This window comes from Camelus dromedarius, chromosome 23, assembly GCF_036321535.1.
Source record: "Camelus dromedarius isolate mCamDro1 chromosome 23, mCamDro1.pat, whole genome shotgun sequence".
NCBI lineage: Eukaryota > Metazoa > Chordata > Mammalia > Artiodactyla > Camelidae > Camelus > Camelus dromedarius.
Genome location: NC_087458.1, coordinates 15,385,032 through 15,399,649, shown reverse-complemented (window position 1 = coordinate 15,399,649; position 14,618 = coordinate 15,385,032). Strand labels below are relative to the sequence as shown.

General features: G+C 36.6%; 1 protein-coding gene across 4 annotated transcripts in view; it reads right to left on the bottom strand.

Moving 5' to 3' along the window:
• The window catches only part of POU2F1 (POU class 2 homeobox 1), a 146,812-nt gene that overhangs the window by 36,804 nt on the left and 95,390 nt on the right, over positions 1-14,618 (bottom strand). For all 4 annotated transcript variants that reach the window (XM_010984450.3, XM_031435849.2, XM_031435848.2 and 1 more), the window contains exons 5-9: positions 13,544-13,663; positions 11,416-11,604; positions 9,685-9,811; positions 8,754-8,848; positions 3,247-3,420 (exon numbers count right to left, since the gene is read on the bottom strand). In XM_010984450.3, coding sequence (XP_010982752.1) covers positions 3,247-3,420; positions 8,754-8,848; positions 9,685-9,811; positions 11,416-11,604; positions 13,544-13,663 — 705 coding nt within the window. The remainder of the gene's footprint in view (positions 1-3,246; positions 3,421-8,753; positions 8,849-9,684; positions 9,812-11,415; positions 11,605-13,543; positions 13,664-14,618) is intronic.

The following is a 14,618-nucleotide window of genomic DNA, read 5'->3' as shown; positions in this document are numbered from 1 at the left end:
TTTGCTTGTTCGTTTTGTTTTTGCGGGGGAGAGGTAATTAGGTTTGTTTGTTTATTTATTTATAGAGGAAGTACTGGGGATTGAACCCAGGACCTCATGCATGCTAAGCATGCGCTCTACCACTGAGCTATGCCCTCCCCGCCACTGATCTATGTTCTAATCTTTCCAGTAGGTTAGCCATCAACCACATGTGACTATTTAAATTTAAATTAATTCAAATCAGATAAATTAAAAATTCAGTTCCTTGGCACCACTAACCTTTCAGGTTTTCAATAGCCACAAGTGGATAGTGGCTATTATATTAGACAGCACAAATACAGAACATTTCCATCAACACAGAAAGTTTTATTAACAGCTCTGCATATACCATCTAGCTAGAACAGAAGTGGACCGCTTATTGATTTCCTTCCAATTATAGTAAAACTCAAAGAACCAGAGTAGTGTGAGTGGGGCGTCAATGTTATCATTATCTCTATATACAAAAATATCTATAGGTATATCTATAGACTTATCTACATCGTTATCTCTGTTATGTTTATGAAGTTTTCATTCAGTCAACAAGTATTCACTAGGTGCCTACTGTATGTCAGGCACTAGACTATGCTTTGTGTGTCACATATATTCATGCCTTGGTCACCTTATCTGTTAAATTATAGCTTCCAAAAAAACTAGGGCCAACTAAACCTTGCAATTGTTGAATGTAAGACCTGCTGTAGGAGCCAGATGGCAATGTTTCCTGTTTATTATAACTGCATAATTCACTAAAATTTTTTCACAAACTTTTGTTTAAGACCTTTCTTTAAAAAGTAACAATATTGACAATAAACAAAAAATAGAATACCTATTCAAAAATGACATCATAATAAGAATAAGAGACAGTGCCTCAAGTTGGTGGCTGGAAATAAAATTATGCCATCAACTAAAACTGTGGCAAAACATAACAAATCCACTTAACTGAGATTTATAATACAATTTTCCTTCACATTTAAATGACTTAATTAAATAAAAAGCAACAGATGCCTCAGTTAATATACTAATTCTCACTAATTTGATGTAAGTTTGGTTTAGTGCTCTTGTAACACACCTCACTCACTTGCTTTTGGGTTCTCCTTCACAAAGTAAATTTGAAGCAGTTGACTCACACTTAATCTGAGCTATATTATATCCTTTGATTTTTTTTTAAAAAGGAACAAAGATTGTGATTAGGAAATAATGAATGAACCACATGTGATGGTGCTGTACTATGGCTTGCCTTCTAATTACATAATGACATCTACAGTAATCCTTTAATAACCAATTATGTAGTTAGACAACAACTACTGTTTAAAAAGCCTAACAACACATGTATTTACTCAGGGAATAGGAGTTTTTTTTTTGTTTGTCTTAATTAATAACTTGAATGTCTAACTTACTCTGTGTTTCATAAATAAATGGGGTACAAAGCAATGTTTGAAAAACAACAACTGAAGTATCTGATTTAAAAGCAAACACTGATCTTCCCATTCTGCACCAGTAATATGTGCTTTAATCCACGCAGTCAAGGTTTCTGAAATGTTGCCACTGCTTTGTCAAAGTCGTTTTGAAAAATAAGGAACAGTTGTGCCAAATAATAGGCTAAAACCATAAAGCGGAACACCAGACCACGGGGAAGCTCCTTCACACAAAAAGGAGAGAGAGAGAAAAAGGAAGAAACAGTACTGGCAGTCTGCTGGGTCAAATGCCACAGGAAGGTAAACCACTCTTTGGGTAAAAGTTAAAGATTTTTAAAAGCCTTAACATCCTTGGCATATCACTCGGGCAACAATTTCCTAGGGAACCCAAGAGTATGCTGTGCTAGTGGCCTAAAAGCTGAAGCACTGCTAAACATGCTAGCCTTATACTTATTTAAGCTCATTAATTTACCCCATCCATCTAGTTGTATCATTAAGTTTTCTTTTTAAAAACAAGCCAGATCGTTCAGATGTTTCAAAAATACTAAAATACTTCTGAATTGTAATTTGTTTCTTCAAAACTAAAAGTCTTCACAAATGTAACAGTATTGTCTCTAAAAGTATATCTATTTTAAAAATCATTTTATGTTCCCAATGTATGATTAGTTACTTTGAGCAAAAATAAATTTCCACAGAAATACAAGGAATAAAAAGTCTGCTCTTAAAAACCCACAGAAAACATGCAGGGATGTCATCCCTGACTTTTGAGCTACCAGAGCAGGTGGTGCACTGCTGTACTTTCAACACAAAATAATTTGGATAGTGTTTAAGTTGTGGCTTAAATTTCAAACAGTAATTATTATATTCTCTGGGAAGAAAACAATCGGTTTTTCCTGGTTCTATTAAAACACCCAATCTAATCTGTACTTCAGTAATTTTATTTCTCTTAATGATCTTATATCATTTTACATAAATGTCATTCAGTTTAATTCTTTTCCTGCTTTGAAAGTATTATTTGTGACAGGTTAATCATAGAGTTAAGTCAGTGGGAGTGCTTAGAACAAAAAAGCCATATACCCAGATGCCTGTTTAGACCATTAAACTTATTCCACTTTAAAAGCCCTCTGCTAGGTGACATTTTAAAAATTTTAATTTGGATTTTGATTAATTTGGATTTTTCATCTTCAGCAGACTCCTGTCTGATTAATCAGTTTCATTTTGGGCTTAGAGAGAGAGAGCGAGCGAGTGTGAGCGAGAGTGAGTGAGTGTGTGTGTGTGTGTGTGTGTGTGTGTGTGAGCGAGAGTGTGTGTGTGTGTGTGTGTGTGTCTCCACCACCCCTTTCTCTCTCCCCCAAAGCTATTTTTAAACAAGTCTTTCAAACTCTTCCCTTTTCAGCTACTCTAAAAGACCCTGTAATCTTTAGTCCTCTCAATCCTACATATATATATATATATAGCACAAAGGTCTAGAATCAGAAGTTCTTCAAATAACAAAGCTCTCAGTATATGTCATCCCCCAACATAACCTTTTAAATTCTCGTCACTTATTGGTATAATTCTAATTTCAGAGGCCTGTGTTCTGAGAGAAATCTTAATAATTTTAACCTAACAGTAAATTATACATTTATAAATGGATATATACAACAGTAGTCTACACTTATAAATGCAGAAAATGGCTTAAGAAAAAGTTACAGTCTAAAACTAAAAAACAAGGCTGAGTAACATATGGTTCCTTAGAAGACTCTTTGAACATGGAAAGCAAGTATTTGGACATAGCCAAGGAGGGAAACCTAAGTTGAGGGTGGGTTCCTCCTACCTGAGTGAATCCAAGTTTGATTCGTCTTTGTTTGAAGGTCTTGGCAAACTGCTCAAGCTCCTCAAGGTCACTGGGCTCCTCCAAGCTGGGAGTATCAATTCGCTTTGGTGTTGACTGGCTCTGCGGAAGTGTCTGAATTGGGGTTGCTGCTATTGTGCGTGTTGGGGTTGCTGGCTGTTAGAGAAGGAACAGGATAAGAACAAATACACACAAGGATATTTAAGTTTATAACTGGAACGTGCTGCAAATAAACAACTTAACGAAATGGCTGTATTCAAGAACTATGAAGACCACGTAACACTGTAGAAGGTACAACATAAGGCCGAGCGAGAAAAGCACAGAGTGATGTTATGTACACCAGAATTACAGTTAAAGGTTAAACATGTTAAGTCTATGGAAAAGTCTTGAATACACAAAACTGAAACCCATTATATTTGGGTTTTCAAATGGTCTGAACACATGCATCTTATGTCTTTTAATAAGTCTTTATTTTTAGGAATCTATTTTATAAATATGCCACTTCAATTATGTTTCAAAACAGCAGGAACCATATCTTTCTTGTTTACTATTATCATATCTCCAACTTGTAATACAATATTATAAAAAAATTATTATAACTATTTTAAGGGGGAAAAGTAAATCACCTACAGTTTAAATAACTTATGATAATAGGCTCATTTTTGAGTATTTGTTCAAGTTTTCTTCCATAGACCTACATGTTTTCTTTTTTATGTTGTTTTTAATTTGATGCACTAAATTTACCTGTACCTGTTTTTCACAAATTATAATTTTTAAACCTTCAATAACAAGGCATACATCCCGCAGGTCAGAATGATTTTTATAAGATGATTAAAACATTGAATGGGACCACAGGGCACAAAATCAAAGCAGTAAACTTTTTTATTTAATTGAAGTATGACTGACACTCAGAAAAGCTGTATATATTTATTGCCTACATCTTGATGAGCTTGAAGATAAGTAAACACCAGTGAATATATACTGTCACCATACACAGTGCCCTAAATTTACCCATGACTCTGGAAGTTATCTCCTTCCCTCAGATCTACATTCTTAACTTTAACTGTGATTATGGTAACATAATTTTATACTCTGCTTTTCTTACGTAACATTATGCTTTAATTTTTTTCCTATGGTTTTTTAGTCTTCATAATTATCATTTTCAAAGGCTGACTGAGAGGTAATATTATCATAATTTATTTAATAACTGCTCCATTATTAGACACTTTTTCATTTGTTTTCACTAACATAGGTAATACCACAATGAAAAACTTTGTGTATAGAGTTTGTTTTTTCATCTTTGTAATTAGTTCTTTGAGATAAATTCACAAAGGACTTTCTGTAATTGGATAAAGGGTACACCATAAAAACCATTTCATGGCTTCTGATACACATCATAATGTTGGTTCCCACTATACAATGCTCTCCACATGACTTGTGTTAGCAGTTTTTAAAAATGTTTTGCTAATTCAGGGAGTAAATGGTACTTCGTTGTTGCCTTAACTCATATTTCTCTTATAACTTAAAGCCAAAGTTTTTCCATGTGTCAATTATCTGTATTTCCGCTAATGTGAACTGAACTTACATCCATAACCCATTTATATGTTAATGATATCCTTATTCTCATCCTTATCCTTAAAGGGCTCATCAAATGTTACAGATTAAGCCTTTGCTCTATTGCTTCAAAAAGCTTTCTCGATCTGCTCTTTTCCATTTTTCTGTGTACATAAGTTTTAAATTATCGTTTGAGTAATTTTTTTCCCTTTCTAATATCTTCTGTTGCTTCAAATCTGAGAAAGCTTTGACTTATTTCTAACTTGGATAAAATTCCTTTTAATATTCTGTTAGCTTCTTCTATGTGTTTTTAAATATTTAATTATTTAACTCCATCTAAAGTTTACTTGGGAACATAACGGTATAATCTATATTTTTTTAAAAAGAAAATATCAAATGTTCTTATTACACTAGCACAAGGCGACTCTATTTTATTCACAAGCCCTGAGTAGAACCCGCCCTTCTGCGTATTCACTAGTGGGAGATGCTGCCCCAACTCTGCAACAGAACTGCTCAGCTGACCCTTCCTGTGAACGGAACCAGGAGAGAGATTATAGGACAGGATTACAGATGAAGTCTACAGCTATGCGCTTTTTTCCCTTGCAATTTAAATGGGTCACATACCCCTAACTTTGACCGCATTAGTAACATGCATTCTCCAACTGAACTAACTGGCCCTGAAAACTATAGAACAGGAATTCCAAAGGCCTACAATTGGGGCAGGCTCCTCTCCATCATCCTGCTTCAATGAAGACAACATAATTCATCTCTATGGCCTGCTGACATTGAGAAATTTTTAACCCAATCCTTCCGGAAGAGCCCCAAACAGCAAGAGCCATATTAGACTCCTATGTGGTTGTGCACTTCCCTTTGAAACTGGTGTATAGGTAGAGGGGAGTCTCAACTATCAGACTGTTCCTTCATCTCCAGGCTTGAAGCAGCCCCATTCTCAATTAACAAAGGACTGAAAATAGCTTGGGTACCTTTCAGTGGGGTGGTTACACATAAGTTACCCCAACTCCAGAAACCTCAGGCTGGACTGTGCCAGATCTAGAAACAGTGGAGTAAAATTCAGTGAGCAGGAGTCAGGATGAAGCTACAACAGCACCGCAACTGTTTACAAAGCTTGAAGGGCCAGGAAGGACTGACTAGTATTGGCTTTTTTCCAATCTTATTTTTATGTTCAGCCTATTCACAATTAGATGCGCCATTTAAAAGTGTAGTTTGATGTGTTTTGACAACTATGTATAGTCATATAACTGCTACCACAATTGAGATACAGAAAATTTCCATCACCCCCAAAAGTTCCCTTGTGCCCTTTGCCATCAATTCCCACCCCCAGCAACCACTGAGACGATTTCTGTCTCCATAGTTTTGTCTGCTCTGAAATGCCATGTAAATTAAATCATACAGCACACAGTCTTGTACGTTTGGCTTCTTTCACTTGGCGTAATACTTCTGAAATTCATACATGATACTGAATGTATCAGAAGTACATTTCCTTCTATTGCTGAGCAGCATTCCATCATATAGATGTGCCAAAATTTATGTTATCTATTTACCAGCTGATGGAAATTTAGGTTGTTTCCAGTTTGAGGAGATTATGAATAAAACTGCTATGAACATTCATATACAGGCCTTTGTGTGGACAGATGCATTCATTTCTAGGAGCAGAATTACTGAGTCATAAGGTACATGTATATTTAACTTTATAAGAAACTGCTGAACTATTTCCCAAAATGTACCAATTTACAACCCCACTAGCAATGTGTAGGAGCTGTGGTTGGTTTATATTCTCACCAACACTTGGAATTATCATGGTCTTCTTAATTTTGCCCATTCTAGTGGGTGTGTAGTGTGATATTTCATTTGTATTTTCCTGATGACTAGTAATTTTGAGCATCTTTTCATATGCTTAGGTATTTACATGCCTTCTTTGGTGAAGTATCTTCAAATATTTTGTACACATCCCCTTTTAAAAAAATCAGGTTGTCCTACTGAGTTGAATGAGTTCTTTATATATTCTGGATACAAGTCTTTTATCAGATATAAATTTTAAGAGTATTTTCTTCCACTCTGTGGCTTTCCTTTTTATTCTTTTAACAGAAGCTTTTAATTTTTACAAAATTAAATTTATCACTTTTTTTTTCCTTTTATGGTTAGTGCTTTTTGTGTCCCATTTAAGAAATCATTACCTTACCCAAGGACACAAAGATTTTCCTCTAAGTTTACTTCTAGAAGTTTAGGGCTGCAGCCCATTTCAGATTAATCTTTGTATATTGTGTGAAATAAAGAGTAAGGTTCATTTTTTTTTGTCTACAGATAGTCAATTGTTTCAGCACCATATGTTGATAAGGCTTTCCTTCTCCCACTGAAATCCTTCAGTACCTTTGTGGAAAATCAGTTGGCTCTATATGTGTGGGTCTACTGGACTTCTGTTCCATTTCTATTTGAATATACGCTGTTAGCACACTCTATTCATTACTGTAGCTTTATAATAATTCTTGACATCAGGTCATCCTTCAACTTTCTTACTTTCCAGAATTGTTTGGCTATTCTATGTCCTCTACAATTCTGTATAAATATTACAAACACCATGCAAATCACTACAAAGAAAGCCTATGGATATTAATTGGGACTGTGCTGAATTTATAGATCCATTTGGAGAGAACTCATATTTTAACAGCGGAAGTCTTCATGAACACATTATATCTCTCCATTTGTTTAGGTCTTCTTTAATTTCATTCAGCAAGATATTATAGTTTTCAATATATAGGTCTTATAAATGTGTTGTTAAATTTATCTCTAATTACTGTAAATATTTTTCATCTTAGTTTTAATTTCCAAATAAGTTATTAGTATATAGATTTTTGTATATTGACTTTGTATCCCACATACTTGGTAAACTCACTTATTAATTCCAGCAACTTTTTTGTAGATTCCTTTGGACTTTCTGCACTATTATGTTGCCTACCAATTAAGACAGTTTTACTTCTTCCATCCTAATTTATATGTCTTTTATTTCTTTTCCTTGTCTTACTGCATTGATAGGACCTCAGTGCAATGTTTAGTAACAGTGGTAACAGTGGCCATCCCTTGCCTTGTTCTTGATCTTAGGGGCTAAGTATTTAGTCTTTACGATGGTATTTTTGCAGATGCCTTTGAGCAGACTGGGCAAGTTACCTTCTTTTCCTAGAAGAGTTCTTAAACAGTTAGAAGAGTTCATAAACAGTTGTAGAATTTTGTCAAATCTAGTAATTTGTTAGTATTAAGTGATAACTTCCATGATTAAGGATAAAGAGAACCAGAGATGGAAGGGGGTTTCAGGAGCAGCTAGTTCAATTGCCTAATTTACAGATGAGGAAACAGAGGTGCAGAGAGGTGAAACGACATGCTCAAAGTCACAGCTAGATAAGAAACAGAATTAGGTCTAAATCTCTAAATGCCTGGACCTGTGCTTTTTTCTACAGTTAAACTTTGGTAGAAACGAGCTAAAGCAACATCTGAAAGTTGAAATGGAATAAAACACAGAGATCAGAGCTTCTTTGCAGCTTCTGAGATGGGGCAAAGGGCAGAGATGGGTTTTAACAGAGGCTCTAGGTGTCTATCTAGTTCAGGTGGTATTCTCTACCACCAAATATGGAGGGGGAGGATGGTCAGACAGCCAGAACTTAAAAATACTCATTTGCCACTAACACAGTTATTCTTTATGAACATATAAGAAAATTGGGACGCCTTGAAGATTTTCAAAGACTACATCAATTTGGTAGCACTGCTTTATCAAGCTGACAAACTTAGCCTTGAATTTCTGGTGAGTTTTTGAAAACTATTTGGATTATTTTTATTAGGGGGTTGTGGTTTTAAATTAAACAAAGCCCAGAAGTCTCTCAAGACAACAGGATAAGAGAAAGCAACCCTCATGGAAGAAAACGGACCTGGGAGGTGAGGGTGATGCTTGGCTGCGACTGTAGGAGGTTGGCTTGGCTTTGCTGAGGTAGTTGTGTTAAAAGATTTTGCGCTTGCAGGAGACCTGTAAAACACAAACGTGTTATGTCAAACAGCAAAGATTACCTCAACTTCTTAAGCCAGAATCCATTAGAAACTGGCAGTAGGTGCTGGACCAGAGAATTGTCACGTTCATGAAAGGAGCAGGCTATCAGGTCCATTACGTGCAACAGGTATTTACATAACAAAAGATTTCGGACCAAAGGATCAAGAAGATAAAAAGGCTAAAGAACAGAAATGATGAGGAATCAGCAGAGATGCACTAATGTTCCTTGGGTTGAAGCCTTGATACCCTGACACTCTGCACTGATTCCATTAACCATCCCTACAAACATGACTGAACTTCATACAGAAGTTGCACAGCAATATTTACCACTAAAAGGCCTTGAAGATGTTTTTTATAAGTCATAAAATTCGCAGTTTCTAACATAACACCCTCTCCCTCTCAAACTTTAAAAGAAAACAAATGACTGTTAGAGGCATAGACTTTCAGTGCTCAGCCCACATTCTCTGAGCACATCCTCATGAAAAACGATCAAAACAGTAGAAGCAATTTATCCAATGTACGTTCAGCATGCTGAAGGATTTCATTTAGACTTTTGGCCAAACTCTTGGTTCCTCTCTAGTGATTAAACAGGGGAAAGGCAGTGAAAGATGACCTTCGATCATGAGGTATGCTTGACAGGAAAAAAAACAAAAACAAACAAAAAATTTTTGTCAACATGAATGCTGAGTTTAAAGTTAAATAAAATTTAATAAAAACACTGTTCTAATGGACAGTTTTTGGGTCAAAACGATAGCAGTCAGCATGTGTGTCACATAAGAGGACAACCTTGGTACCATGGACAAGGAGGCACTCACCCTGCTGGCCCTGGGGCGTCTGTGAGATGATAAACTGCGCTGGCTGCAGGTTGGTAGTCGGATGTACCAACACAAACTGTTGCAGGTTGAGATTCTGCTGTTGAAGCTGTTGCAGTTGTTGCAGATCCTGTTAAATTAGGATTAAAACATAGATTGGAGATTCTGAAACAAAGTCTTGCTTAATCTCAAGGTTCCCAGATGATGAACTCTGTCACCCAAACAAAGAAGAGTCAATAGTTTGCATTTCTGTGGACGCCCAGCCAGGATGTGCTCTGGGTGTGTTCACAAAGTGTATAGAGAAACCAGGAGCCGCTACAAGGACCTGTTATTTACTGTGGGCATATACTGTGTTGTGACTGAATGCTAAACCTATTTTCGATAGTTATTTAAAATTCCCTTAGAACAAATGGTTATGGTCGTGTTTTTAACATGCAGAGACCAATATGGGTTTTAAAAATGAAGTGGGGAGGGGGAGGCTCAGTGGTAGAGTGCGTGTCTAACATGTATATGGTCCTGGGTTTGTTTCCCAGTATCTCCATTAAAGATAAAAAACAAACAAACAATAAAACACCCAATTACCTCCCCTCTAAAAAAAAATAATAATTTAAAAAAATCAAGTGAGAAACGAATATGCTGAGTTTTTAAATGTTTGAGTGAGTTTTCTCTTGGTAAATAAAAACAAACTACTATATGTCTGAATCTGCATCAATAAACTGAAAGATCTATAATGATTCATGAAGTTCGGTACCAGCCTATCTCACCTGAGAAATTAGTGTAAAAATTAAAAAAAATTTAGCTATACATATAAAAATCTGATCCACAACATATTAAACTTGCTTATACTGGCCTGGTGTTTTATAATTTTCAGTGTGCTTTCATGTATATTATTTTATAAGAATAACATCAACAAAGGGTCTCACAGTTTAGGCCCTAAAAACATTTATCTGGTGATGAAGAAAGTGGTCAAAATAAAAATATTATCCTGATAAAGACTGTATGGAATAGTCATAAAGACTGGTCTGATGTCTATTCTGTACTCTTATAGTTAGTTGGTTCTTATTTAATGTTTAGTCAAACTCGACTACAATTTAAGTCCATTTCTGAGCCTTCTCTGGGGGAATAAAGACCATTATCTAGCACTAATGCTTCATATATTTTACTGATATGACTACTTATACTTTTTTTCTCTCCTTAAGATAAAGGATTTCATTTGCCTTTCCTCTTTGGCAGTACTGTCTATACTTCTTAAATAAATTTTTATTATTTCTGGATACTTTGCCCTACAATGTGAAAATTAAAGCCAAACTACACCCTAATGCAGCTCTACGTAGAGCTAATCACCCTGAGCAGAGAGATGACTCGCGGGTGGCAGCGTTCACTGCGGAGCACATGAAAGAACCCATGCCTGCTGTAATTAGCTAATTAAAATAAACACAGTAATCCCCTGCTTCAGAAATATGCCAGCTAATTATTCAAGAATTGTCACTTAATATAAACAGTCAGTTATTCAAATAATCAGTTATGTGTTTGTAATACCAACTCAAATAAGCAAACAAATGTATTTTTTCCAGTTCAGTGATAAAGAAGGCTACACCACTTACCTCCCTGATCTGGAGCTCCTCGGGCCTTAAGGGCCCACGATAACAATGAGAAAGTGAAGATTTGACACTGCAGGAAACCTGCCGTTTTATTCCTCCCCTCCTGCCCCCGCGACGGGAGCGCCCCGCTCACCTGTGCGATCTGTATGGGCTGGGACAGGGGTATCTGCGTCATGGGCGTGGCGGCGGAGGCTGAGATGGTGGCCCCGGCGGCGCTGTGCTGCTGGCTGGCCGAGTGCTGCTGCACAGCGGCGGCCAGCAGCTGTGCCTGTGCCTGCGCCTGCTGCAGCAACAGCTGCTGCTGGGCCGGCGTCAGAGTCAGCTGAACAAAACCAGGACAGACGGTCGGAAAGGGCTCAAGGAGAGGGGCCCCTAGCGCAAGCCAACTACTCTGAAGAAAGTAGCTCAAGTGGCATTAAACTTTGCTGCTTAACTCCACATGGTCAGCGTGAGGCTAAAACGTTCATCAGTGATCAAGCTGCCATTACTAGCAGAACATTTAAATTAAAATGGTGGTCCTCACTCTGGACTTAATCATTTAAGCTTGTCCAGGGCCCTAGGGTTCGGGTAAAAAAGTAATTAACTAGTAAGCAAGGAAAAAAAAGAATCAATGCTGACAGGATATGAAAGGAAATTTACACCCAACAGAACAGCAAGTGATTAGTCAGATGAATGAGAAACAAGGATGTTGGATCTGACCATGGAAAGAACTGATAAGGCCCAGCTGCTTCCCATTAGCATGAATCCCTGCCATATTCCATCATTTTCACTATGTCCTAAGAAATGACTAGACAATATGAAGTCCATTTGTTTCATTTCCAAGTCTCCCTACAGCCCCCTCCTCAACAGTCTTTTCTGTTATTGAAAGCATTTGGTCTCTGCAACTTTATGTCCCCTTTCCAACACATTATCTCTGTGAAACAGGTGGTGACAGCCACTCTCTTTACATGCAAATGAATCCTAAGACCCAGGTTTAATAGAAGTTCCAGCCACATGAACCTGGAATCCCAAGTGTCTCTTACTATTATAAACATTAGCTACCCAAAACAAAACCTAGACGGGAAAACAGGTAATGTATTTGGAGCAGATTTAAACTTGCTTTCATAATGTGACTTATTTCAAACACACTTAAAGTGGTAAGCGTGTTCTACCTTCTTTTTGGTGATGTGTTTTGATCAAATAAAGAAGTACATGCACAGTCACTTAGTGGCACAATCCTCTTTCAAAAAGGGTCCAATACAATTTGTGCATTAGAGACATAAGAACCAAATCATTCAAAAACCCAACAGCCTTCAAGATATATGTTTATAAATATTTTAAACAATATATAAACACATATTAATTTAATTTCTACTGATGGAACTTTGTAAACAATTTTGCAACAATTCTTAAAAGAGCCTTCCACTGCCAAAACATACTTAACTGAAATGAAGGAAATAAAAAATTTTGTGGGTTGATGCGATGTGAATTGAATAAAAAATAACTTTTCCTTATCACTCCCCTCAACCCCCAGCAAAAGATAATTTAATAGGCAAATTTTCAACATTGGAAAAATACTTCGAATGGTGACTAGGATCAAAGACTGCTGAAAAGCTAAAAGCTCAATATATTTGCATAGGCTGATTTACCACCAATAAAAAATAGATGACATTTATTGAATGTTATGACATGCTAAGCACTGTTCTATGAGTTTTATGTATATTATTACTCTTAATCTTTGTAACAATACTGTGAGATAGGTATTACTAACATCTCCATTTAACTGAAGGAAAACTGAAGCACAGGGAGATGAAGTAATTAGCCCATATACTTACTGGATACAAGACCAGAGGTTTCATTTTAGAACGCTATACAGTAACTTAAATAATGTTTTTCTTTTCTAGGTACTAATTCATTCTTTAATTTCTACTCTGCAGTGATGTCATAATCTCAAACTGACAGCTACAATTTCGTCAATGTAATGATCTCAACATGGGATCGTGACTTCACCATATGATGAAGCAACAGTTGAAACAGGTTTAAAAAAGTCAGTTTACCCAGAGCAACTGCAACAGTGAGAAAAAAAAAACAAACTGAAAACTTAAGGTAAAGACAGTTTCTTTTTCAGAGCTGCTTACAGTGTAGAAAGTTCGCTAAAGACATAATAGTGCCAGGCATAGCCACGTTACTATCTGCTACAGAAAATAGATCTAATCAGATATTGGCCAGTGGCAGTGCTGACACAGAGAAAGTTTACTGCAATTCTCTCAGTGAAAACTTACCCCAGTTATCTGTCCTCCAGCCAGCATAAGCTGGGTCTGGGGGATGGCTGCCTGCACTGAAGGCTGCTGGGAAGGCTGGCTTGGCTGCTGTGGGTCCCCCGATTCTTCATTAGATTTAGACTGAGGTGGGGTGAGGTGGGAAATAAAAGATTTCAAATAGTTGATTTTAAAAAATGCTCATAACTTCATATTTTAAGAATTATTTACAACACAGACTTATCTAATCGTTAAGTTTTATGGTTTCATCTTTTTCTTTCTTGAAAATCTTTGTATTTTCCTAATTTTACGTATTTTACATATTAAGTTTTTAGACTTTTTGTTCCAATACCAGCAAAGCTGAAATGATAATTTTTAAGAAGGAAGAACAATTTGGTCCTCCACAAGTCAACAAGGTTTTTCACAAACCCAAATCCTCAACTTTGGAAATAAGGAGTAAGGGGACAGCACATTTTCAAACTATCTTTACATTAGACCCTCCACCCCAGCATTCATGTATTTGATTGCTTTACCTTCAGAACTTTTCATCTAATATTTTAAAGTACTGTAAATTTAGCATCTCCCATCAAGTAACACACAAGCTAAGAGGGAAAATGCTGCATTCAAGAGGGAAAGAGAACATGTTCCTGAAAGGGGCACTGAGAGGAAATTTTATGGTAATTAAAACTGGTTATGCAGAGCATTAAAATTCTGCATAGATTTGCATATTTCCCACCACCTGTTTTGGGGACTGCAGCAAGGCTAATTAACATAAAGGCTCTGATTAATTCTGCCAGTCATTGAGAGATAATTACAGTGCAGGACTGTAAATATTCTGCACTGGAGATACAGCCTGTTTGCCAACATCTCTCTAAGGGATGAAAGTTTACCATGGCAACCAAGGCAATTTTCCACCTCTTCTCCCTCAGAAAGGAAGGTCACATTATCTCCTTTCCTTTTCTCTTCTTGTTTCCATGTGTTACTAGGTCCATATTCCACTGGGTTTCATGGAATGCTCAACCCAAGGTCTTTAGTCATTAGCAACACTGAAATCAACCTTCCAGAATACTGTTTATCCCTCTTGACTGTTAGTTACCTA